The sequence below is a fragment of the Pseudopipra pipra genome, chromosome 13, assembly GCF_036250125.1.
Source record: "Pseudopipra pipra isolate bDixPip1 chromosome 13, bDixPip1.hap1, whole genome shotgun sequence".
Lineage (NCBI taxonomy): Eukaryota > Metazoa > Chordata > Aves > Passeriformes > Pipridae > Pseudopipra > Pseudopipra pipra.
Window position 1 is genome coordinate 15978688 of NC_087561.1, and position 25434 is coordinate 16004121.

At 38.5% G+C, this 25434-nt stretch overlaps 1 protein-coding gene across 5 annotated transcripts in view; it reads right to left on the reverse strand.

Annotated features, from left to right (window-relative positions):
- The window catches only part of DACH2 (dachshund family transcription factor 2), a 247206-nt gene that overhangs the window by 68440 nt on the left and 153332 nt on the right, over window positions 1–25434 (reverse strand). For all 5 annotated transcript variants that reach the window (XM_064670121.1, XM_064670119.1, XM_064670122.1 and 2 more), the window contains exon 3: window positions 15903–16034. In XM_064670121.1, coding sequence (XP_064526191.1) covers window positions 15903–16034 — 132 coding nt within the window. The remainder of the gene's footprint in view (window positions 1–15902; window positions 16035–25434) is intronic.

Sequence of the window (25434 nt, forward strand, 5' to 3'; positions counted from 1 at the left end):
GATTCATCATTTACTGTTTGTTTGAAATAATTCCTAAGAACAGTTCAAGTTACAGACTGCAGTCTTCTGAGTTAATTTCAAGTGACATAAATGGATTATGTAATCCTTTCAAAAACACCTAATACTAAAAGAACTCCATAAAGTACGGCTTGAAAAAATTAAATAAAGTCTGTGGCCTTTTACCTACACACCTGGAAAATCTTCCAAACCTCCAGCATCTGCACCAAACTCACTGGAAATTTTACTAGGGAATGAGAGGTTGCCAAGGGATGCTCAACATCCTTTTATACAGAAGCTGAATGACTGTGAAAGCTCTGCAATGACATTTAATTCCACAGCCCATGTTTCCACGAAGGAGGAGTAAGTGCAAACACCTGCACAGTTCCCACAAGCTGTGTCAGGCTGGGGAACACTGGAAAGGTCCATCCCAATTCTGAAGGTGCTCCATTTTTTTATATCTGGCATTTGATCCCTTGCACTAAGTATTACTGACTTCTAAAATGTTTAGAATGCTGCCAAAACCAGGAGAGCCTGTGAGTAAACCCAATTCACATAAAAGGTCAGCAGTGACATCTGCGGTGTTTTAGCTAATGCCAGTCTAAAAATAACACACAAAACCCCCTTGAACCACGTTAGCAGCCAACTCTGTACTTCCTTTAACAACCACTTTCAATTTTGCTCACAGTAATATCTGAATAAACTCCTACCACAGCACTTGGACATCTTACATGTTTAATCCATCTTTGACTTTCAGAACATTTCTCTCATTCAGCCCTTGGGTACTCTCATCTCGTTTCCAGTGCAATTCTCCTCAATCAGTGGGAGTTTTGCACTGGCTTCTCTAAGGAGCAGCAGCAAACCCCTAGAAATGAGCAACGGTGTCAAATAAACCACTGAAGAAAATACATCCTAAATTTTTTAAAGGATACTCTATGTCTTCAAATAAATAATTTTTTCGTACTATAAACAACCACTACTATCAGAACAAACATTACTAAAATATTGATAATAATACCAGATAAAGTATTTCTTAAGAAGAAGAAGTGAGAAGCTTCTGCAACAAAATGGAATAGCACAAGTGCCAAGCTGAACTCAACTAAGCTTGAGGTTTTGGACAGGATTCATTTCAGCTTGTGGTATAAGTATGCACCACCTTGATTATCATTTAAAAAAATATTGACAGCTTGCCTTCTCATACCAATGCCTAGTAACAAATTCCAAATGTTTTGTCACATTTCTTGTGAGCAATGCCATCTGCCAGAGGTGGCATTTCATGGCTGTTTACCCTGACTCCCTCCAAGAATTCATCTGCCACTATCTAATGCCGCCTGAATAAAGGGGATTAAGGCTCTGATGCAACAGAGACTATTGATAATTTGGTATAATTGGGAAGAAATGAAGATAAATGAGGTTGAGGATGGAGAGGCAATTAGTTGAGCTGCCTGTACAGCTGTGTTCTCGGCCTGGCTCCCCTGGCCTTTTCTTTGGTGAGGTATGTGCAAATTAAACATAATGACAAATACACTCTTCCCAAAGCTCTTTAGTTTGGGAAGCTTGAAGATCTGTTTTTCACTTCGGAGATTCTAGGCAGCTTTCAGTTTAAAAAGAAAGAATAAAGAGAGTCATCCTTCACTGCTGAGGTTTTTTAAAGGGATGCCCTCTGTCCCAGCACACCCACGGCTCATTAACTGTGGGTCCAGCACCCAGCTCGGTGTTCCCAGTGGAACAGAGCCTGGTGCTGGTTTGGGGGTTTGACCAAAAGGAGGAAGGACTCTGCCTCCCTCAGTGCCACACAGAGGTCATTCCACAACTCATGACACCTTTGCTACCTCTGTTTGGTGTCTTAGTCTGTAAAGATCCTCTGTCCATGTCTTTGGTGAAGCAACAACCCCAGAGCATGATCCCCCTGAAATATGGACTCTCTAAAGCCCCACATTTTGCAGCTGAACCTCTACTTTATAAATTGTGCCAGCTTTTAAAAATACTGGTCAAAAAACCCTTGAAACATCTACAATACACATTTTTCTCTAAAACACGTCTTAGCAGTGATAGATTTTTTCAGCCATAATACAAAGACAGCTACCCAGATATAAGCCTTAGTTCTAAGTTATATTATTCAGGTGAGGTCAAGTAATCAAGCTTGAACACTTTGAAAGATATTTAAATCCAAAGTGAACATGGTCAGACTACAAATCTCCAAATTAGAAGGCACAAATCTGCAGTTTGATTTGTAGTTCTTATTTCAAATATATTGAGATAAGTTCATACATATACATGTAGAAATGTGCCTATATATGGTTTAACATAAATGTAAAATAACATACATTTGCCACAAGAAACGCCACTACATGTTTCACATACAATTCTAACAGGTTTTCATAAATGTCAAATAATGCAAGACCCCTTTAGAAAGAAAACCAGTATTTGCAGAGGCAGCTCTGGCTTTACAGACATGTTTGCCCAACTACTCAGCACATTTCAAAAGCTAAACCAACCACTTAATTACAAAGGTAACTGTGACTTATCAAAAGTAAATCCAGAAGGCAAAAAGAAGTAGCTCAAGAAGTATTTCTGCAATTTGTAGGTGATTAAATTTTGAAGGTGAGATGTATGACTGAACCAACCATTCATTAAGTTGACTTGAAAAGCTGTAATTTGTGGTTTATTATGGAGCATTTGCCCAGAAGAGCCACCACAGAGCCATAACTGATGATCAGGGATAATAGCCATGGATTTCAACAGATTTTCAGAGCTCCCTGGTATATGCTGAGAACAACAATATCAAAAGGTTCCTCTCTCCAGCACTGCTGGTGTCAAGGTTAATGAGCTAAAACTTGTTAAATTGATATTACCAAACTAATGACTTTTTTATAGTATACTGCATGGATTCTGACACACGGGCTAATGCAGAATATTGCTGCTCTTAATTGAATTAGAAGTTATTGCATGTATACAATTAAGAGAACTAAAAATGGAGGAGCTGTGAGGGCATTTTCTATCGAGACCAGGCTATTGTCACATACCTCATGTGCTTCAGATAATACAGAATTATGGAATTCTACAGAATTATGGAATCCCAGAATGGTTTGGGTCACAGGGGACCTTAAAGCTCATCCAGTTCCACCCCCTGACATGAGCAGGGACACCTTCCACTATCCCAGGTTGTTCCAACAGTTTCAGGGGTGGGGAGTTCACAACCTCCCTGGGCACTTCAAACTTTTAAATATGAAATTATTTGAATATGAAAAATATGTATTTAATAGATAATAATAAATATACTATATATTGGTATATTTATATACTATATTATATAAAATATATAAACAATAACTATGAAATTATTTAAATAATATGAACATTATTTTAAAATATTTTCACATCTACCACACCAAACATTAAGGAAGAGGAGAAATAAATGCCTGGAGTCTCCATCTAAAATAGATGAACAAAAAGCAGAAAAAAAAATTTAATGAATCATATTAAAAGGGAAGGAGCTTATGAAAAATAAATTGCATTTGTAGATGATTAAATTTTGAAGGTGAGATGTTGCATAACTGCATCAACCATTTATTTCAGTGCTATAACTGCATCTAATAAATAAAATACTTTTTTTTAATCCAAACTGAAGATTCACTGCTATCTAATGACTTAGATTTTCCATTTACATAGTACAGGGGCAGGGTTTGGGCTGTAATTATTCAAGGCAGAAAGAAGAGCTGTTAGTTAGTCGGAGAGAAAATCAGTATCAGTTGTGAGCAATAGGACAATGCAAATATTTCTTTTACTGACAGGATCCCTGAGTTTAAATTCAGAGAGGCCCAACAGAGATTATCCTCCAAAATATAAGATACCTACAAGTTTCATGCAAATTCCCTTTTGTTTCAATAATATTTTTGCATAAAAGTTCAATCTCTCACTGACACAGAAATGTCATTTAACATAAAAGACATACCCAGATACACTTGGTGTTTAAAAAATGAAATGAAAAATCTTACTCGTGCTATTCTGGTGTTTTCTAAAGGACTTTTCTTCCTGCATCTAGGATTTTACAGAGAAAGGCAATAAAGTTGGACTCAACTTCCAAAAAATATCGGCTTTGTCAAAATCCAGAAAAATAGAAGAGGTACTGTAAATGAGGGGGAATATTTCTCAAGGATGAAATGCCAAAATCCCCTTCACATCAAATTTTTAGAGGCAGTCAATCAACAAGCAGATCAACAGGAACTTTTAAGACAGATCCACAGGAACTTCCTACTACCTTTCCAATTTCCATCTGAAATAGGGGAAAATAAATCACAATTTAACTAATATTATATGCCTTACAGGAAAAGGGGAAAAAGCAGCCTCTGATGTCCCACGACATCAGTAATTGAATATACAGCTTTTACACAGTTTCACTAGTCCCAGAGTTTCATTGTCTCCATCCTTAAAGCAGCCTGAGAATCCTCTTAAAGAGAAGAATCTATTCTCATTTTTATATTGTACAAATGTAGAACAGTCACAAAACCCCCCAATTTTCAACGTTTTAAATATCAATGCCTGTCTGATCTTAAAGAGAAGCTCAACATTTATGTCTTGTCTTGGTGATAAAGTTCATGAATATATAATGAGAGTGGAACAACTCTGCTACTGATTAAATGTCAAAAAAGGTTTTATTGTCAAATATATTGTAAATACAGAAGATATACAACAAAGAGCATTAATTGCAGATGGCTGTGTACAGCTTAAAAAATGCACAGCATCTAGACAGGAAATGCTGATTTTCAGTTTCAACTATCAATTTTAATTTACCTTCAGAATGTACCTTCAGTCAATGTGCACAGATGGAATAAACTATAAAATGGCCAAACTCAACTGAACAAAATGTTTCACATTCAAGGGCAGGTGAGAGTCTCTATCCTGCATACACAGCTAAATTAACCAACCTGTCCAAAACTCTGGATCTGTATTAGAAATTATCTATACCTTTGTGAAGCTTTAAGAGAGATATACTGTGAAAATTTGGTGAGGGTAGATGAAAGACTGGAATAGCCTCACAAACTCAGAATGGGGTTTTGACTTCCTGTGTAAATAAAATAAGTAAATAACAACAAAAAAATCATCTAGAGGCTATAGCAGACTGTGGGTGAACACAGGTCAGCAGTATCCTGCTTCCAGGAAATGCCAGGAGAGCAAGTTGCACACATTTATAGAAGATCACTGAGTGTACAACTGGGAGAAATTCTTTGTCTCTGTTCCACATTTGTGCACAGAGCTCTGGCACGGCCTCGACCGAGGCACTGACGGGGGTTGGGACCCAGGAGGATCTGAATCACCTGGAGAGAGGCCAGAGGAGTGCAGGGAGAGCTGACCAGGGAATGGGAAAATCCTCAGAATGAGTCATGTTCAGAAGAGCAGGTTGTTTAATGGAGGGAAGGGACAACAGACAGGAGACTCACTAATAGTCTGCACCAGGTAAAAAACATGTTCAGTAATAAAACAGAATAAACTGTTCTCCATACCCACAGGACAAGAAGTAAGGAAAGACTTTAACAAGGAAGATTTAGGGAAAACTTTAGGAAAAATGGCCATGATAAGCAAGCCTATAAAACTTCTAGAATTAGCTGGCCAAGTGTCAGTCAGACATGGGGCTGGCAGAGCTCCTGCATCGCTGGAGTGTGGACAAGGAAACAAGCCTGAAGTGCTGTTTTCCTATAACCCTAAACACCACAGACTGCCATACAGAGATCACATCCAGAGCCACCCTGCAGGGTGGAACAGCCCATCCTGAGCTCACCCTGCCACCACTGAACTGACTTTACCCGATCCAGGTGTGTGCACCGGGATCCCCCACACTGCAGGTACAGCCTGGAGTGTTCACCCCAACACAGCATCACTGTCCCACACCAGGGAATCTTCTTCAGCTGCAAGAATGGCTCAGCTGAAGCCTTACCTACTCTCCTCTTCAAGAAAACATCAATGACTGAGAAAATACTGCTGTTCTGAAACCATCAGGTGCTGCTGCTGTGCCTCCCAAAATGAAACACGTGTCTGCAAAAACTAATGCAAACTAAAATACATATTAGTTAGTTATCAGATAACATAATATTGGTTAAATTTCCAAAATAATCAACACTTGATGGCACTTGAAACTGGTACATTAAAAATCCACGCATTTTTCCTTTAGATTATGGACAAACTAGTAGCTTGAATTATATGGTGCCAACAATATTTTCTTCTCCATGACTAAATGAACCTATTTTTAATACTTTTTTGGTGATTTTATTAACTTAATTTAACCTCCTAACAAATTAAGAATAAGAATTTAATCTGAGAAAATGAATTTGGAAATTAAAGGCTCTGGTGACAAAGGTACATTTACTGTTGGTCTGAGACAACATTGTTGGTCTTTCCTAATTGTAACAAGAAGGATCTGATAAACTGCTGCTCTTGTATACAGTTAGGGGTTGGATTTTTTTTAAAGGAGCTAAAAACACAGACTACCCACCTGTATCTATTTTTAATTTGCTAATGACTGTACTTGCTAAAATTCTACCAAAATGTCACTCACAGCTTTGGATTCCAGCTTTTTTTAAACAGAATATGGAGCAGAAAGCATAACCTATTATGCAAAACTGTCAGATGCTTACTTTAAAATCACAGAAATAAATGCATAATCCTCATTTTCTCATGGATCAAAACTTTATTAAAGGAAAACAAAACTTGAATCTGACTGCTCCAGAGAGCCAAGGTATTCTATAAAAAGGAGTAAGGTGGTGATCTGTGTATGTCCTGCTTACCCACACAGCCCCTACTCCAGCACTGAGGGATGCCTTGTACTCTGTGGGTGCAAGGAAAGGCAGAATTACTGGAGACCACGGTGACTTCTGTCTCATCAAATTCACAAATCAGCCAGACATTTCAACAGCACCAACTGTTGCAAGGAAAACTGCTACCGAATCTCAGCTGCAGAAATGTCAGCTCAGGGCACTCAGCACAAATCTAGTGCTGAATCTTTAACTAAAAACCCACGTTATTAAAATTGGGGGGGGGGGATTTATGCTACGTCTTTAAGTGAGAAAATATTCCAAATAATCACACCACAAACATTTCTTGCCTCAAACATAAATTAACTGTATGTTAGGGGACTTTTTTTAAAAATCTGATTAAAATTGTAATTCATGAGACTCCTGCTGTTGGCAGCTGTATCACTATCAATGACATCCTTTGGGGGACTCTCAGCATGTGGCCCACATCAAAGGTAATATGCCAGTTTTCATCCTAACTTATATATGCCTTAACAAGAACAAGAATGTTCCGGATTTTACAATGTAATTAAAATATTAAAGCACTTTCTATTGTTAAAATATCATTAATGTGAGACTGAAGTTGACTCACCAGTATTAACAAAGGCAACTATCACTAATAGTGGCTTTTCCTGACGTACTGGAATTCTTAACCTAAGGGATTCCTTAGACTCTGCAATGGGAAATTAAACCCTGGTTAAACATCCTCTTGCATCACAGAGTTTAAAACACGTTACTTCGTGTGAAATGATCAGCAGGTGAGATTTTGTGGAAACAAGAGGACATACAAGGACCTGAAAAAAAATTAAAAGGATGTATTTGACATCTGGCACTTCACTGTTCTTGTTCTTTGGTAGCACTGTGGAAAACCTGCAAACCACTGAGCATTTTTGGCATCCCCAACTGCCAGAGTTCAGCTGATCACCAGGTCATGGTTCCTGTTCCCAGGGCTGCTTTTGCTTTTAACCAAGGATATTTTAACATAGAATTTGAAATACATTTCAGAGGGGTAGACCTGGACCAGACTTTTCTTCTTCCTTCCCTTTCTCACTAAGCACCAACCAGGAAGGCAGAGGTGGCTCCTCATCCTGCTGCCCAGAGGGCGGGACAGCCTCTTCACACCGTGTCCTTCAGCAGTCACACAACCTTACTAAAATGTCCAAACTGGAATGATTTTCCCTTTGAAAGTGCAGGGCATCTAATCTGTATTGGTCTCCATAAAAATTTATATGGAAAGTCCTAAATTTGGTGCATTTCTGATCAGTCTCACACCCCGCAGTGCTCTGGCAGTTCTGTGTTGTGCAGAGGAACACGAGACCTTGTCAGAACGGGGTACACTTTACAGGAACCTTATTCCTTCAGCAGGTTGATGTTGACCACGAAATTCAGCTCCCACCAACAAAAGTGAGAATTATCACCAAGGAAAAGATGTAGCCTTGGCTCTACAGTGGCCAAAATGATTTATGACATCGAGACACAGTAAAGACAAGTAATACTCTACAGGGACTGTGTGAGCTCAGCCTGCACTCACATCTTCTGTGCCCACTCCTAATTACTTCATTTACGACTGTAAAAGTGTTTTAAGCGACAAAATTAATTCTTTTGAATAATCCTTCTGAAATATGATATGCATTTTAATTGTATGCACCCTGTCATTAATTAAAGTTCCCTACCTTTTGGCACATTCACTCGAAGATTTTTATCAGTGACAAAGCAACAATTTTAGGAAGGCTGTTTACTAAAATTAAAAATGAAGTTAAAGGGTTAATATACACTTGTGATACACTTAAAAGTAATGCTAAAATGTTTTCATTTGAGTTTTTACTAGACATTATTTTTCCACTCTTTAAAATCAATCTCTTTGTTCCAGGAACACATTTCCTGTCAATAAAATGAAAAATGATATAGATTTAGGAGGATAGTGGTCTCAGCGTAGCATCTCTCATATTATTATTCCAGTATCATCTGTTACAAAGTAAGACCAATTCCCACATCTAATTACAAACAGGATTTCAGAGTCATTAAACAAAATACATTTCCATTAGTGCTGCTGTAAGAAGATAGGAGAAAAAAATGAAGATTAGTTCATGCTGCACCTCTGTTTTTTAAGCTTTGAAGATTTAGACCTCTGCACTCTGAGACTATAAATTTGTAAAGGATCTGAAAGGTGACAGACATGTGAAAGCTCTCAATTCCACGCCGTTTAGCCATACCATTTGCATTTTGTCATTAGTTTATCTTGTGCTGCACTTAGTTCTGAGAGCAGATATGGCAAGAATCTGGAGAGGTTGTTTATGATTACATTGTGTGCACCCAGAGGGATTGGATTTGGCATTAGCAAGTTTTTTTTTAACAGATACGAATCTTGATTTTCTATATTAAATTCGTTCCAGCAAAAGTTAGAAACCATTGTGAAGAATTTTCTTTTTTTTCTTAATAAAGACAGAAAAGTTCTTTATGCCCTGGAAAAAAGGGACAACAGTTCTTTGACTTCAAATAATGTAACAGCCAAAATATACCAAGGAAGCAGATTGTGTGATATGTTTAACTGCAGAAATATAAACTTACACAAGTATATATATTTTCCATTTATAAACATTTAGTATCCAATTGTTATAAACCCACTTAAAATATACCCTTGAGAATTACCCACTCAAAAAGCATTCACACAACCCAGAGCTTAAACAGTTAATAAAAACTTTCCCAAAAAGAGTTCTATATAAGATAAAAGCTAAATTTGCTTGATCTTTAAAACAGTTTACATTAGCTCATGATGTTATATAAACACAGTTAATTTCATCATGTGTTAAGATAAGCATCAAAAATCTGAAACAGAATTCCTCTCACTGAAAAAGATGCCTCAGAGTTACACGGAAGAGCACAGAGATTTTAATTTTCAGAATTCATCTGCAGTTGTATTTCCATTATTAGTTCTAAAACTACGCCAGAGCTACTTTGTGTTTCTCAGAGTTGAGTGTCAGTCAGTCCAAATGTGCAAATACAGTTGACTAATCAACATGTGTGAACCATCATATACATTTATTATACAGTATTTATGTTCATGTTTAAATGAATTTTTTTTAAAAAGACAGCTAAATTATTCACATAGGTGACTGCTTAAAAATCTAGCTAAAATGGGATCTTAAAATAGTTTGTAGATAAGAAATTCACTTCTGCACTTCACTGAAACTGGGGTTCACAGAAGCCTCCTAAAATTCTTTTTAAAGCCCCAGTGTTACGTGAATGTTTTAGTTCCTTCACTCCATTTCCACCAAAAAACAAAGGTTACAACTTCTTTGCCCTCACTTGCAAGTGGGTTCAAGAAACCTCCAAGAAACCAGCCCTCCAAGGCTATGTATGGAAGCACATCCTGAAAGCCACTGAGTTTCATCACTACATGAATTTCCTTCAGGCATCATGTCCCTGGAGAAACAGCACCGAGGGCTCAATTTTTAGGATAAAATGTTTTAATATATCTGCAAGGGCTGGAGTCAAATAAGTCTAGTTTTCGGATGAGGCAACACAAAACCCAAAACATGAAATTCTCTCTTACTTCAAGGCTCATATATCCCTCCTGGCCAAAGGACAATTTAAGAAAATTACATGTATGCTTCATTAGTGGTGATGATAAAGATATTAATAGTAGTTTTGACTGAATGTATTTGTAAAACTGCATGTTTTGTGTTAAATAAAATTACTGACTTCTAAACAATAACTCTCTGCTCAAGTAACACACAAATACTTGCTTTAACACCAGGAAAAATGACTTCATGATATCTACATGGTACTCGGGGATTAAAAAAAAATCACATTCTCTGGTCTTGTCATTTTTACTCTCACAATAAAATAACAGCCTCGGCATCCTGCTTTTTAGAAGAAAAGCCCTACCTCTTTTGACTTTTTAAGCACTTGAAAATTTTAAAAGAGAAAAACTCAAAAATGCTGACCGTGTAATAGCTGGGTATTCGTGGTGGGTGGAGAACATGAAAGGTTACAATATGGATCTGTGCCTACGCGTTTCTTTTCAACTTGAGCAGCATCCTCCTGCTTCTGCTAACTCGGCAATCATACAGCTGACAGATTTCTGGGTTTTCTAAATAATGCATGGGATTTTCTTTTAACATGTCAGTGCAAAAGTATCAATTCTGCCCCTGTGTCGTTTGTGATGCTGATTTTCCTTGACAGCATTCCATTAAACCAATGAGTTTTTTCCCTCCTGATGGTTCCTTAAATATTCCTCCGAGTGATGTATTTGTGGTTTTTTAAACAGATTGTGAAGGATGTTTGCATTTGTGAGAAAACTGCATGGCAGGTACTGAAGGGAAAGAAGGATAAAAAGATAACACTTTTTTTCCTACGGAGAGCTTTTTCTCTGATCCTCATATGCCAAAAGCTGGGGTGTTTTTCCTTTCTTTTCTGCCTAACTTAGCTCCTTGTCTGGAAATTAAGCAACAAGACTCTACATGCAGAATAACATTTTGACTTCCTAAGGAAATACCACTGAAACACTTAGTACTGTTTGATATCTCTCTGGGGAAAGCAAAACACATTTCTTAAATCATGCATGGTAACTCCAAAAGCCACCAGAAGGAAATACCTGCTTTTTTCTTTGCTGGGAGGTTCTGTACAAACAGCTGCTGTCACGATTGCCAGGCACTGATCCTGCCTTGCTCCTGCAGCTTAAAGGATGTTCAGGTAGTGCCACCAACTCTGTATTTTGCAATCTATCCTATCACACACTTGTACAAATTACCTGCTGCCATGCTATTAAAAATAAAAGCTCTGATTTCAAATAAGTTTCAAATTTCCCTATGCAATTATACAGTAATTTCCAGAATACACTTCACCCAGTTCTAACATTGCATGATGATGAAAGAGGTGATCTTTACAAACACTTCTTGTGCAACCAGAGAGGTTTTGTTTTGTGTATCTCATTTCTATAGAACAACAAAATTGATTACGTGGCTGGGCTTTGAGAGCTGCACACACAGCCAGAATACCTGGAGGCCGCTGCCAGCTGCTCACTCCTGATCTTACTCACTTCCCAAGTGGAATAGGAAAGGCCACAACACTCCTGGCATGTGTCACCAGCCTTAGCTGTGGCAAACCTCTGCACTCAGGGCAACCTCAGGTGCCACCAAAAAACCACCTCATCTCCAAGGACTCATTTGAAGTAGCCAAAAAACAAGGAATAGGGTCATGCAAGATTTATGTCCAACTTGGAATCTGATATTTCAGAGGGATGAATTTCTCCCACATCCACCTATGTCCCAAAACCACCTGGTTCTTTGAATTCAACCTTCTCTCCAGGATCCTACAAGGAAAAAGAAAGGGATCCAAAGCCCCCAGGAACAGCCAGCACAGCTCAGCTGGACTGTGGGGCCAGAGAACCTACAGTGTTGGATTAAAGAGGAGATTTTCAACTGCCTGAGAAGTTCTGCTTCAACACTTCATATGATGAGTAGGAAGGTGCAAAAAAAATCTCTTTCTCTTCTGCAGGGAAAGTGGAAGGAGGACACCAATGCTCAAATGTATAACAACATCCTTCACATTCTTCACAGCACTGTGAACTAAGGCATTACTTCAATTAAAAAATATGTGCAAATTAATTTTTTGGGAAATTTCCCCCCCCCCCCCCCATGTTTTCAGTATTATCTCTTGTAGGATTTTTATATTATTTAGAATATTCCAGCACCAAGCTCCATCATTACTGAGATTATTGTAACACCACAAAAAGGAGGTAGGTAGTCCAGCTGGACTAGAAGCAGGGAAAGAAGTGGCACATTTACTCCCCACTTTCACAGATATACTTGTAAGATCCAATTCCACACCTGTAATTTCCTAGAGGACAATATAATATCTAAAGAATTAGGTAGTGATTGTGTTAGACCAAGTTACAGTTCAGATTTTAAATGGACAGCAGAAATTCTGGCTTCAGACAGAGAAATTCTGGAAGAATTTCCATCATCATACATTCACCCACAAAGGAAGAAACTATAAAAGTGCCAGTCTAGGTAATAATAAGAAGCACAACCAAAATTATTTCATACTGAGTTCAACAGATACAGATGGAGGTTGAAATGAATATGCCAAGACATCCTCAACAATTTTTTTATTATACTAATGACCTGCATATAATGACACACTTCCAAAAAATCTGGCAATAAAGCTTCAAGATTTAATGCTGCTCAATTACATTTTTAATTTAAAATAAACAACAGCAAAAAGAGAGTATTCCACTCATCTATCAGACTACGGGATGAGGAGGAAGGCACATATCCTAAAGTGAAATATTTAGTGGCGTTGTACGAAGTCAACATGTAGCACTAAGGTAAAAAACCAACAATCTCTATAGTTGTGGGTTTTTTAAAGTAAAACTGCATAACCCTTCAAGTCTTTGTTACAGTAAAAAGAAAAAAAAACAAAGGAAGCAAAAGGTCCTCCGCTCTATATAACTATATTTCTGATTTGACAGTTACAATTATAATCATTCAGACATCTATTTCCCACAAACTCTCCACAGCCATAACCTTTAGTGATTAATTATAAAGTTCCAGGAGCAATAGTACACAGACTAATTTCCTAAAACAATAAAAGACAGAATTTCTCATTTGGAGCTAAATGAAACACGAACAGGTTGTTATTCATGCTGAAATCTAGATGCAGAGTCATGTTGCAGCCATTACAGAAGCTATTAAACACAACCTCAAATCAAAGAAACTGTAGGTCTCTCTCCTAAAATAAAATGTTTTTCTCACTTATGAGGCTTCTGACTCCTTTGCTCTGTTCCTTTTTACCTCTTCTTGGTAAAAAAAAAATTCAAAATTCAATTTTCTTTCTCATTTCACATCCCCATTTTGTTTTTAATAGCCATTTAAACTGTAAGTCTAGAGCAAAACAAACAGTTGGTGAAGGTTTCATGCACACAGAATTATCCTGGTGTTCCCTTCACAGCAGATCAAAGTTACAACGTGTGTATGAACTTCTAAATGAAATTCCCACTCTCTTCATGCCCCACCTCAGACCCCCAGGGGTTTTCTGCAGTGAATGTTTGATAATTCCTTAGTTATTTTCTATGGTGAAATTTATAGTCAACTTCTACATCCCTTTCATGTTGGTTTTCCTTTTTGCCACATCCCGCTGTACCTGCTTAAAGCAAATCTTTAAAATATGACCCTCCAACCCACACATTACCAAAATGAGCCTAATGCTGGCACTGAGGATATTAAAAAGAGGGAAAAGTCTGATTTTTAGTACGATTAGCATTAGTTCTTTCTCATAAGGATTTCTTTCTCTGTCTGCAAAGCAACACTGATACTTGAGCCAGCAAATTTGCTCTTGGCAATTTTACTGAATTAGGCAGTGAAAAGGGGAAAGAATTGAGAAAAGGTCTTTACATAACTGCTCCCACACCCTTATCCTTGGGCCCACTGCAGCTTCAGTGAAAGTCAGTGGGGATTTCTCCAAATATTTAAACTGGCATTGAGCTGGTTGTAGAACTCACTGAATTGCTAAAAAGCACAGAGAGCTCCCCAGTAACATGTACACCCTTGATCACTGTCCAAAGGATGGCAGGAGAGTTCCTCAAAAAAATTCTCAATACCTAATATAATCACATTAATGTAGATTCTCCCCACATGAAGGGCACAAATTTTGCTGTATCAGGTAACACGCAAAACCACGAACATTGACATCAGCAAACTTTTGTACAGCAGCTTTTAAATCCCTAATACCAACCCTACATCTTTTCAGTGTGAAGCTTCCTTGCTCTTCTGTAGGAATTCTATCTCCAGTCCTACTTCTTAGCACTCAGTGAAAATTCAGAATTCATTCTGAACTACAGACAAGAGTATGTGTATATAGAGTCACAGAAGCTAAATATGCTTTTTCAGTGGTTTTTTTTCTGAATTCAATATGCACTAATTGATTAGGGTCCGAGAGGGGAATAAGAAACACATATCCTGCAGAACAGAAAGCTGGGGAAAGGTTTAATGCATGAGGTAGAAGCCAGATTTCTTCAATACAGATGAGTACACAAAATTAGCAAAAGGCAACACCACTTTTGGAAAGACTGCTTTGTGCATAATTTGTCATGAATTCAAAGTTATTCCTTTAGAAAATGAGTCTAAGACCTCCCAGCTGCTGCTTTATTGGTCTAATAAATTACCATTCTGATGGCACGATGGGTATACACCACACACCAGGCAGGCTCTGCCTTCGGAGACACGGGAATGCCGACGGGAGAGCGGGATGTGACGGGGGATCACACAATGCCTCTTCTCTTCAATTGAGAATGAGAACAAACCATGAATGGCAGTGTGCCATAGCATCGTCTGTGCCAAAGAAAAAGTGAGACCAAGGGAAACTGCCCTTATTGTGACAGGTATCAGAGACAAAAGGGACCTGCCCTGTTCGAGGTTCTCTCACTATCCAAGTAAAAATCTCTTCTATTCACCTGAAAAGGACTTCAGAATAAACAAAGATTTGCTCTTCACAGGATCCATTTCTGATTTTACCTTTGAACCCTGTTCCTGGGGAGCTGGGACTCGGGGAACTTCATTCCAATTTACATTAATGCTTATCTGGTACAGCCTGAACACATGTTGGGTGTCAGGGCCTTCCCCCCAACAGATCCAGTCAGGCCACAGCAAAGGTTCATCACAACTCTCCTTCACAGCTGTGCTTTGCAAATATCCACCCAAGGAAAGAACAAAATGCAGGAAAGCCAGAAAGTTGGTGATTTAGCACTCCCTACTTTACCTTTCTCCAGTGAACTGTGGAACTCAGAATGAATTACAACAACCTGATGCTTTGGAAACTTTCCAATATTTACAGGAAAACTCTGGAAATAACTCTACTATCGGCAATAGAGAAATCTTTTGTTACCACAAATATATTTATGAGGCAGTTTAAAACATCAGTAATGAAAACAATCCTTCACCAATATGAAGATATCTATTAGGAGTGAAACTGGAGGAACACTGGACAAACGGGTGCAGGAATTTTGCTTTGACACAGGCAGAGCAGAGCTTACAAAACAAAAGAGCACAAGAATTTGAGACAGATTTTTGATTCTGTTTCCCAAGCACAAGCCCAGGTGTTCAGAGCATCCCTCACCTGCATTAGAATTGAGCTCTTCGTTCTCTGACTCGGTTCCATTCTGACTCCCACTTCCATGGAGGCTGTTCATTGCCATGAGTTTCATTTTCTGGAGCTTCATGGCCTCTGCCATGGCAGCTGCTGTCAGACCTGGAAAAGACAAATAAATGAAATGCAGTATCATACCATACACTGTGGCACTGAAAAGCCTGAACAAAACCTCTCCTCTCAGGAGGAAAAAGTCACATAAATTCACTGCACATTCTTAGTCCAGTTATGTAATGCTATCCTGAACACTGCCTTTATTTTAAAGTCAAGTTACTTCAATACACCATTCTAAGGATTTAAAAAAAAAAATTCTTTCATGTTTATATTTCTTTTTAACATAAAGAAATATTTATTTAATGGTATCCCTTTTGATTATACTTTTAAATATAATTTCCTGTCACTTTGATCACCTTGTCACTTTGATCACTTTCTGGTTGACTTATTTAGCTGCTACAAAATTTCCACACACACAGGAAGATACAGTATTTCCTAATTTCAACAGTTCAAAGCCAATTAACATGGAGCAATCAATGCTGTACTATCACATTATATATCCAAATATTATTTTGTTTCTTTCAGAAGTCTCTTGGTTTAGATTAACATTATTGTTACAGGAAAATATCACATTGGAAATGTGTAAAAAAATACAATATGGCTAAGTACAAACTCAATCCCATTTTTAAGAGACCATTAAGACCAGAATTAAGGGGGGTTATTGTTAGAATATTTTCAAGTGACTAAAAACTAAATTATTTCCTGTAGTAAATGAGAAGAAATAGAGCAGTGTCAGGCTACAGGTCTCCATAATTATCATAATTAGTTTTATTTAGCTTCCCAGTATCTTTTTTTTCATAAGAGCAACGTTTTTTATCATTTTGACTTGGTCAATAAGTAAAAGATCCAATTTCCTTCCACACAGTATCAAATTGCTTTTACTCTGAGAAGGCTGTGACTTAAAATCCCTCCTCTGAATCCATCTACCTCGTAGGAAAATTCAGGGTATGCAAACCCTTAACCAAAAAGATCTCCACAGGTATAACTGTTTATTCATTCAGATATGGATTAATGAGTTTACTGGCTTCCTCCTGTATAGCATGGCATGGTTCCACAAAATCACTGAACTGCATTCCCCAAAAACCCAGGAATTTCATTTGTGTGCCCACAAAGATATCACACATCCAACCACAATGAAATAATCTGTTTCTGGGAAGTATTTGCCTACTGACAGATTAGACACTGATGAAAGGGAACTCAAAATGTTCACATCCTATATAGCCACACATCCACAAATTAAAAGTCTTCTAAAAGCAGTTGAATTTGACACTCAGATTAGCTCAGCTGCTCCTTTAATGAGCTTCACAAAAGTTAATTTCATTATTAATATACACTAAATACAAAAATGTGAGTCCAGAAAACATCATCAATAATTTTGTCTTTTAGGTCCTTTAATCACTTGGTACAGAAGGTCACTGCACTGTAATAGTACCCACTTTTTATTTTAAAATAATTTTCTTTATAACAGCCAGTAGAGTTCTGCAAATGCTACAGGTTTTTTTATCCAGCAGGTATAAAATGCCGATGTTTAAACTCCTGTTTTTACAAATTCTGACATCACTCACACTTAATCCATCACAGAATAAATCTTCAATGATAAAACTCTTCACACAGTTTCCGGAGAAGATGAAATAGTCTATAAACTTCCACTTTTTTTCCTAGGGAAAGGAAGTGGGATTGCTCTCTGAAGTGAATTTCACACGATTTTCAGGAAGTTCAAAAAAACCAAGAATCAGACCAACTCTCCTGAGGAATTTACTGCCTTCAGGATTTCCAGGCACCTGCCTGCTTTTCCAACCTTTTCCTCCTCATCCAACCAATTCCAAGTTTTGAGGTACAGCCATCACTACAACGTTTTCAGAAACTTGTACCCACCCACAGCAACCTCTTTTTACTTTATATTTCTCATCTATTTACCAAAAAAATCATATTCCTTTTGATGGTTATAAAAATATAGGTCGGAGCAGGGAGTTCTTTATTACACCTTTTTATCACTTTCATGTACCCAGGAATGTATCGAGGAACCAATATCCCAGTAAGGATTTTCATCAGGGTCACTATTTATACAGGTTCTTGGTATGGACTATAAGGCATAAAATTTCATTAGTTTAATTACACAAAATAGTAAAGAAGCTATTCATAAGGAGACAGACAGGGAATATAAATTCATACCTTCAGTAAAATGTTCAGAGAAAAGACTAGAAAAAATGATACAGGGCACTGTATTTAAAACAGGGGAAAAAAACAAAAACAAAACCAAAAACAAAACCCCAACAACAACAGCATAAAAATCCCCAAAAACCTTCTGAACAATTGTACAGAAGCGTAACAAAGGCAGAAAGGGTACCAAGGAACAAACAGAAAATAATAAACACAGTCCCAAAACCACCACGCTGCCGCCTGCAGAAATTAAAGGTAATTATTGTCAGGCGTTTCTGAGCTCCCTAACCAGACACAGCTGCCATAAGGACACCAGCCAAAACACAGTGATGGATCAGAAAACTGTGCTGTGCCATCTGCCACACCAAAGTCACTCCACTTCAGCATTAAAAGTTTAAAGAGTAAAGCACGGTCCTAGTGTAGAGAGCAGTGAAGATCCTGCACAGCCTTGAAGCAGATCCAGCCAAGATTATCCCTCAGCTCAGTGTCAGCAAAGTCTTTATGCCCCCACTCACCACTCCCCAGTCTGTATAACTTCTTACTTGAACTCTGATAGCAGCAGAAGCCCCAAAATGTGCCTGTATGAGGCATTGTAATAACAACGCATTAATTCTTCAGCATTTCTGAAGGATAATAAAACTGAGGCTAAAGGAAATGGTTTCAGCAGTAAGGGGGTGCCACTGATTGAAATGATGGAAGAAAACGTGCAGCAAATTGCCCATTGGCAAAGTCTTCAATTAAGGTACTGCCATGGCTAACGTTACTGAAGCTATTATTTAATTTAACTATTAATAAAACTCCCTTCTTTAATTGACTCAGCTCAGGCTAGCTGTAGCAAAGAGGGCTATTCTTCAACTGACTTATCTAAGGACCTACAAAGAACTGAAGAATCATTTCTATCCTCTCAGATGAATCATTATCAGCAGCAGGATCTCACTGAGAGCACCTCACTTTGAAAAATGTCCTGGAAAACTGCTGTAACGTATACATCTATCCCTCTACTTCCCTCCAAAATGAAAGGATCACTAGGAAAACCAACATGCTGGATCACATACTTCAAAGCTCCCATTTTTCCCCTCTCCATTTACACTTGAAATTTTCCTTCCTTCAGTTATCTTTTGCCAGCTGTGATCAATCACTGAACGCCCAGGAAATAAACTGCGGCCCGTTTATTATCAAACACGTACAGCCTTTAAATGCAACAACAACACAGGAAGAGTCTCAGCACAACTGAAATGGTTTCTCTGCAGAACTGCCACCAGTAGCCCAGAACCCCCCAGCTGCCTTGGCTGGAACACAGCAGCTCCTTGGAGAGCTGGTGGGATCTCTGAGAGGGACACGGCCGCACCCACGCCGAAATCTGGGAGCAGTGTTCAGGGACAGCTCCCTGCACATGAATCTTGATTACAATTGCATAACAGCTTGTGGTGGTCAGCTACACCTGCACCACCTTGCATATGGCACAACAACCAGCTGCCATTAGTAACCTTCTTCCTGTGACTTTGGTCAGGACACCGTGTACTCTGCCTCTGACGAGTCTGCAGAACTCTGCTGCACAACACACCAGTTCAGCCCCCAGATGACCCCTCAAGGACACACAAACCAGCACGCTTCAGGCACAGGCAAAATTCTGCAATCGTATTCTGAGCCACAGTTAAAACAGGCCTAAGAACCAAAGAGTTCTCAAACAAGGGAGCTGGATGCAAATGAGGGCCACACTCAGCTGACTGAACACAGCAATAGCATTGCTCTGGGGAGAACTCAGGGCTTATGGGGTGTTGGAGATGGAACAGATCCAAATGTTCTGTGAGGTTCTGGCTGCTCCTGGACCCACTGAGCACATCCTCTGCTCCTCCAGCCACGGCCCCTGTGGTACCTGCAGGGTACCACCAGAGAGGCTTCTCCAACCCTTGTCTGCATCCCATTAAAGCCACTGGTTAATTGTTTACTCAGACATCCCCTACACAGACACACAGACTACTGAAGGTTATTCCTCTGGGAAGCCTCAAGAACTATTTCAACAGAAGCAGCATTTTTACTGCATGGCCCAAAGATCACACCAACTCCAGGCCATTTGCAATGTCCCCCTCAAGGCCAGTCCCCCGTTACAGGGCAGTGCTGAACCAGGTTACAAGTGCATCTTGCCCCCAGTAACATCACAATTTACTCATTAGCAAATACCTTCCTGGAGACATAAAAAACCCAAACTCAATTCCATCCCTACACTGAGGTACCTACAGTGTCTTGCATGCAAGTGAACCCAACAAATTTAACTAATATCCGACCATTGAAAATTAGATTTTGATGGTGAATACAAGGACTCTGAGCTTTTTTAGGTGACCCTGAGTATCTGCTAATCTCATACTCCTGCTACAGCTATTTTTTCCAGTTTCCTGATTAGTCAGACTGTGCCCCTCCTTCATATTAGTTTGAAAGCTTTTCTGTCAAAACTGTGAACAAGTAAATTAACTAAAGGAGAACTATGAGTAATCAAATCTTGAGGTTTGCAATTAATTAAATGAAATGGTGAGTCAGTGAACTGAAAAATGGTTTTATATTAAAACAAAACATTTAATTAAATTAACAGTCAACACTTTGCAATTAATAATATTCAAAAGGAAAAATGAAACCCAGTTTAGCCTTGCCATATTATTTCAGTTTAACAACCAAGCATTGTGCATCAGCTTGTTTGTTATTTGCATTCAAAGCTGCCATGGGTCAAGCACAATATGCTAAAACAGCAACGATGAAATATCTGATAGTATGAAATGTTAGTATGAGAGACCATATTGCAAACAGTGGAAACAATCCTGAAACATCCAACAAATCAGGCTTTGGAAGACTGGAAAGGATGTGCTCACTTCAATAAAATTAATGAAAGTAAATAAATATAGTGTACATTTTCAGAATGTCTATGACAATTTACTTATTAATTTAAAAAATCAAGTTAGAAAGTGAAGACTTCTCTGTAGCTGAAACGAATCATCCTTGTTTAGTGATGAACAGGGAGGTAAAACCCAGCTACTACACCAAGGACAGTGAAACCAACTTCTTGAATAAGAACAGTAAAATGCCCAGAGTGTTAGAGCAGTTTGGAGACAGGTCCAAACTGATTTGTCTTATTACTGCAGATTCTTTTCATGTTTGTAAACTGGCTCAACTGGATATGTAGGAAAGTTTTAGCTCTAGTGCATGTTATGTTTCCAGTGGCTGTTCAAAGATACCCTGGTGCCACTTAGGACTGGTCACAATAATCCATCCAGGTGAATCATTTGAGAGATCCAGGGAAGGAACTCAATAAGGAATTGGGGCACTGCAGGCAGGGGATGGTGCTCAGCTTTATCATGAGCCTCAGGCCCCGGGAGGACACTTCTGAGCCCAGGCTGAAATCCTTCTGACACCCATTTGACATTGCCAAGATAAAATACAGTCAATGGCCAAGAAATGTATCACAACACTGGAGCTTCTTTCATCTATTCTTATACCTCAGTCAGTTGTTCTGATATTACAATCATATTTTAAAAATATGGTCTTGCCTGTTTTGCAACAGGAAAACATCTAAAATAACAGCAAGAATTGATTTTTAGAGCAGAAAATCTGGAAGTGTTTATACAGTATTTATCATGCCACATGATCAAAGCAAAAGAGAAAATAAAGACCCCTTGCTTAATCTGGACAGGGCTTGGAGCAACCTGGTGGAAGGTGTCCCTGCCCATGGCAGAGGTTGGAACAGTGATCTTTCAGGTCCCTTTCAACCAAACCATTCTGGGATTCTTAAAATATGTTCAGTTAATGAAAGTTGAGAGACTCCTGAAGATCCTTACCAAAACATTTCAGACAAGAGTTAAACATTTTGAGTGGCCTAAAATTTTTAAATACCACCACCTTAAAATGTCCAAAAAAAAAAGAGAAAAAAAATACACTGTGGCAAAAGAATCCTGCTGGGAGGAAAAAAAAAATCCAAACAAATATTATGCATATTTGTCAGGAATTGTGAGGAATTAATCCTCCACAGAGAAGCTGCAGTCAGCTCAAAACTGTCACAGTCTTTTCTTGAGAGATTTGATTCTCTGCCTTTGTGCAGTCCCTGAATATTCCCTACAGAACTTCCCCTCCTGCAGCAGATAGACAGGGACAGACCCACAGACAGGTCTCTTCATCACACGACCCTGCTTCCCCCACAGGTCAGCTGATGCTCTGTCACCAACCAGGCAGTGATGCTGGGGAAAACAACACTGATAATGTCATTTAAAGACTTTGGCAAATGCTCAAGGGGTGAGAATTAGCTCTGCACAAATGTTCCGGGATTTCTGATGGCTTGAGTTTGCAACCCTGGTAATTTCTGTTTAACGTGGTGTGCTTGCTCACCTTGTTTTAATTTTAAAATATGATTTCATGCAGAAATTCACATGAACATAAACAAGATTAAAACTTTTAAATATCAAAACATCCCTGTCACTCTGTGGAATATTCCACAGAAGCAACAGGTTGTCACTCTCTAATTTCACACATATTTAGACAGTAGCAAAAGTCCTGATACTTACAAATCTGGGTGTTCACTTCAAACATGGGGAGACTTTGCTCTCCAGATGCTTTCATCCCATGTCTGCCTCTATTATTTAGGCTTCTCACACCAGTTACAACTTTTGTCCTAATCTTATCCTCCCCGACATCCATCTGGAGAGACTGGAAACATTTTTAACATGAACATCTTCCACCAAGCCCCTATACCTGTGATATTTCATATCCTCCATCCACACGAGGAGATGATGACCAAAGAGCTGCCAGATTTCTTGTCTAGACCCAAGGGGCTCACAGTTCAAAATAAAGAAATTTTAATCCCAAATTTGTGCCTAGATCTGTAAGATGAGCACTCATATTCAAGCTGATATGCATATTTTATAGCTGACTCAAAGGCTCCCCAAAAAGGCAGCCTTCTGTCAAACAAAACTGCAGCTTCCCCTATTGGAGGGACACAGAAAAATCAGAACTACCAAAAGCACTGAGAGGGTTACCTTACTTTTTTTGCCTTCATTCTTCCAGTGTGTCTCCTGAGAATTGATTAATTTTGTGACATTTTCTGCTCTTTTTTACAATCCATGTCATGAAAATGATTTGTCACAGCTTTAATGCGTAATACTTTTAGTAGCACTACTGTGACCTTTACCTTCTTCTGTATATTTGATTGACTGACCACCCCACTTTTGATCTACAGGTTTCAGGAGATGGAAGCACAGGAGACACACACAGCAGCCATTGAATTATCGTGGAAAAAATCACAGTCGCTTTATAACTTGGATGTTCTGGTGCATATCTGATGCAATTTTAGTCATGTCACTGAAAATTTTCAACATAAAATGTAAACTTATAATATGGGATGTATTTAAACAGTGTTTTCCTACATCAAAAGAGTGACAAATTCATTCATTAGGACTCTGATTCCAGTCAGGATAAGAAAAGTTAAACTAATGCTCATAATCATCCAAACTCTTAAACCATCCACTTTCATAATGCTGTCACAGACTAAAGATTGCAATTCTTTGAGATAAGGACTTGAAAAATTAAAAACTAAACCAGAAATATGTGAAATTACCTGAAGCCAACATATAAAATAAAGCCTATTTAGAAGAAAAAAAATATTAACTCCAAAGTGCCAAATATTCAGAAGCCACAGGGGAAGAATACAGTGGTGTTATCATTAGATTTGCTTCTGATTGCAGGACTTTGTTATCCTTGGATTAGAATATGCTTGGATTCCTGGGAACCTAAAATTATGTTATCAATATATTAAACTTAATACTCCTTGTGTTCACCACAGACATTCTATAACTTCACTATAATCACAGAATTCTGCCATGGTACATGTGCTGCCACCTGAAATTAGAATTAGCTGTTGTTATTTTTTTTCTCCATGCTTATTCCTTTCCCCTTAAATCAATTTTGGGGATTTAAAGCACTTGTCTGTAACTGGTAATGAAGGGGTGACTGTAGAAGTTTCTGGAGGTGCTTTCAGCTAAGTATGAAAAAGTCTGAAAGCTTATCTGGAGTTGGCACAAATCTCTCGAGTTCGTAAAATTAATTGGGCTGGAAGGTCTCCTGAGAATAAGGATATCTGTGGGAGTGATTTCAAGCTATTTCCTACTTGTGACTGGAAAACATCATACAAATATTTGTTTTGTATAGGATGGCACAGCTCAGCTACATCCCAGCTGTCTCAAACCACAATTTTAAAACGGTGCATTTCAAGGACTTGAAGTGAATACTGAGTTCCATAAATTCACCATGCTACAGTTTTTCAGATGAAACCAAAATTATTCAGAACAGACCATCATCTGGGGTGGTAACTAGAACTACCTCAGATGGCAAAATTACAACCAAACTCTATTTACACAACTTTGTAGAATCGTTCCCTCCATGGTATTTCTTCCACATGGGCAATTTTTCTGCCAGAATAGAAAGTGAATGCTGTGATCACACAGTTACTGCTGCCCTGGGTACCTAAGGCTGAGAAATCTGTGGCCACTTCAAAAAAACCACAAAAATATTAGGCTTATTTGAAGCACAACAACCTAAGCAATGAAAAGAGAGAGCCCAGGCTCTCCTCTCCAAATGGCATTTAATTAACACAACCTCAAAAGACTCAAGTTTGAAAGCTGCCTCACTTAGGAACAGAAATTCCTGGAATATTCTTCTGAGACTTATAACCACTTTCCAATTCTGGCTGTTGAATTAAAGCAAAATATTAGTGCTTTCAGATCATTTGAAACACCACAACTTATACACAGCGAAAAATATTTGGGGATGGTATTAGGGGTTCTCCAGCTTTAAGCAGCACCTACCACATTTGAATTATCACCAAGCTGACAAGAGATGTAGAACGTAGTGCAGAAACATGACTTTAATTTTCTTGGAACAGTTGATTCCCAAATGAATATTCCTTTAATTATTCAATGTAAAATAAAGTAATACTTGGGGGAGTAAGGATTAGACTTTGGGCCTCTACCTCTTCAAACGAGGACTCTACCTACTGCTACTTCTGGCATAACAAGATGTCTTGAGCTTCTGTTTTGTTTTTCAAATAAGAGAGTGGAAAACCACATTCATCCCAAACCAGTTCCAGCCTGATGCTTCATACAGTCCTCAGGAATGTAGCTTTTGCTATGAAGCCCCTTTCACCAGAGTTGGTTGTTCTAAGGATTCTGTGCTGAGCTGGCACTCACGGCGTGTTGTGGTACATCAATGCCATGCAGTTCTTTTTGAGAAGGAAATAAGATATTTTAGGTAGGTT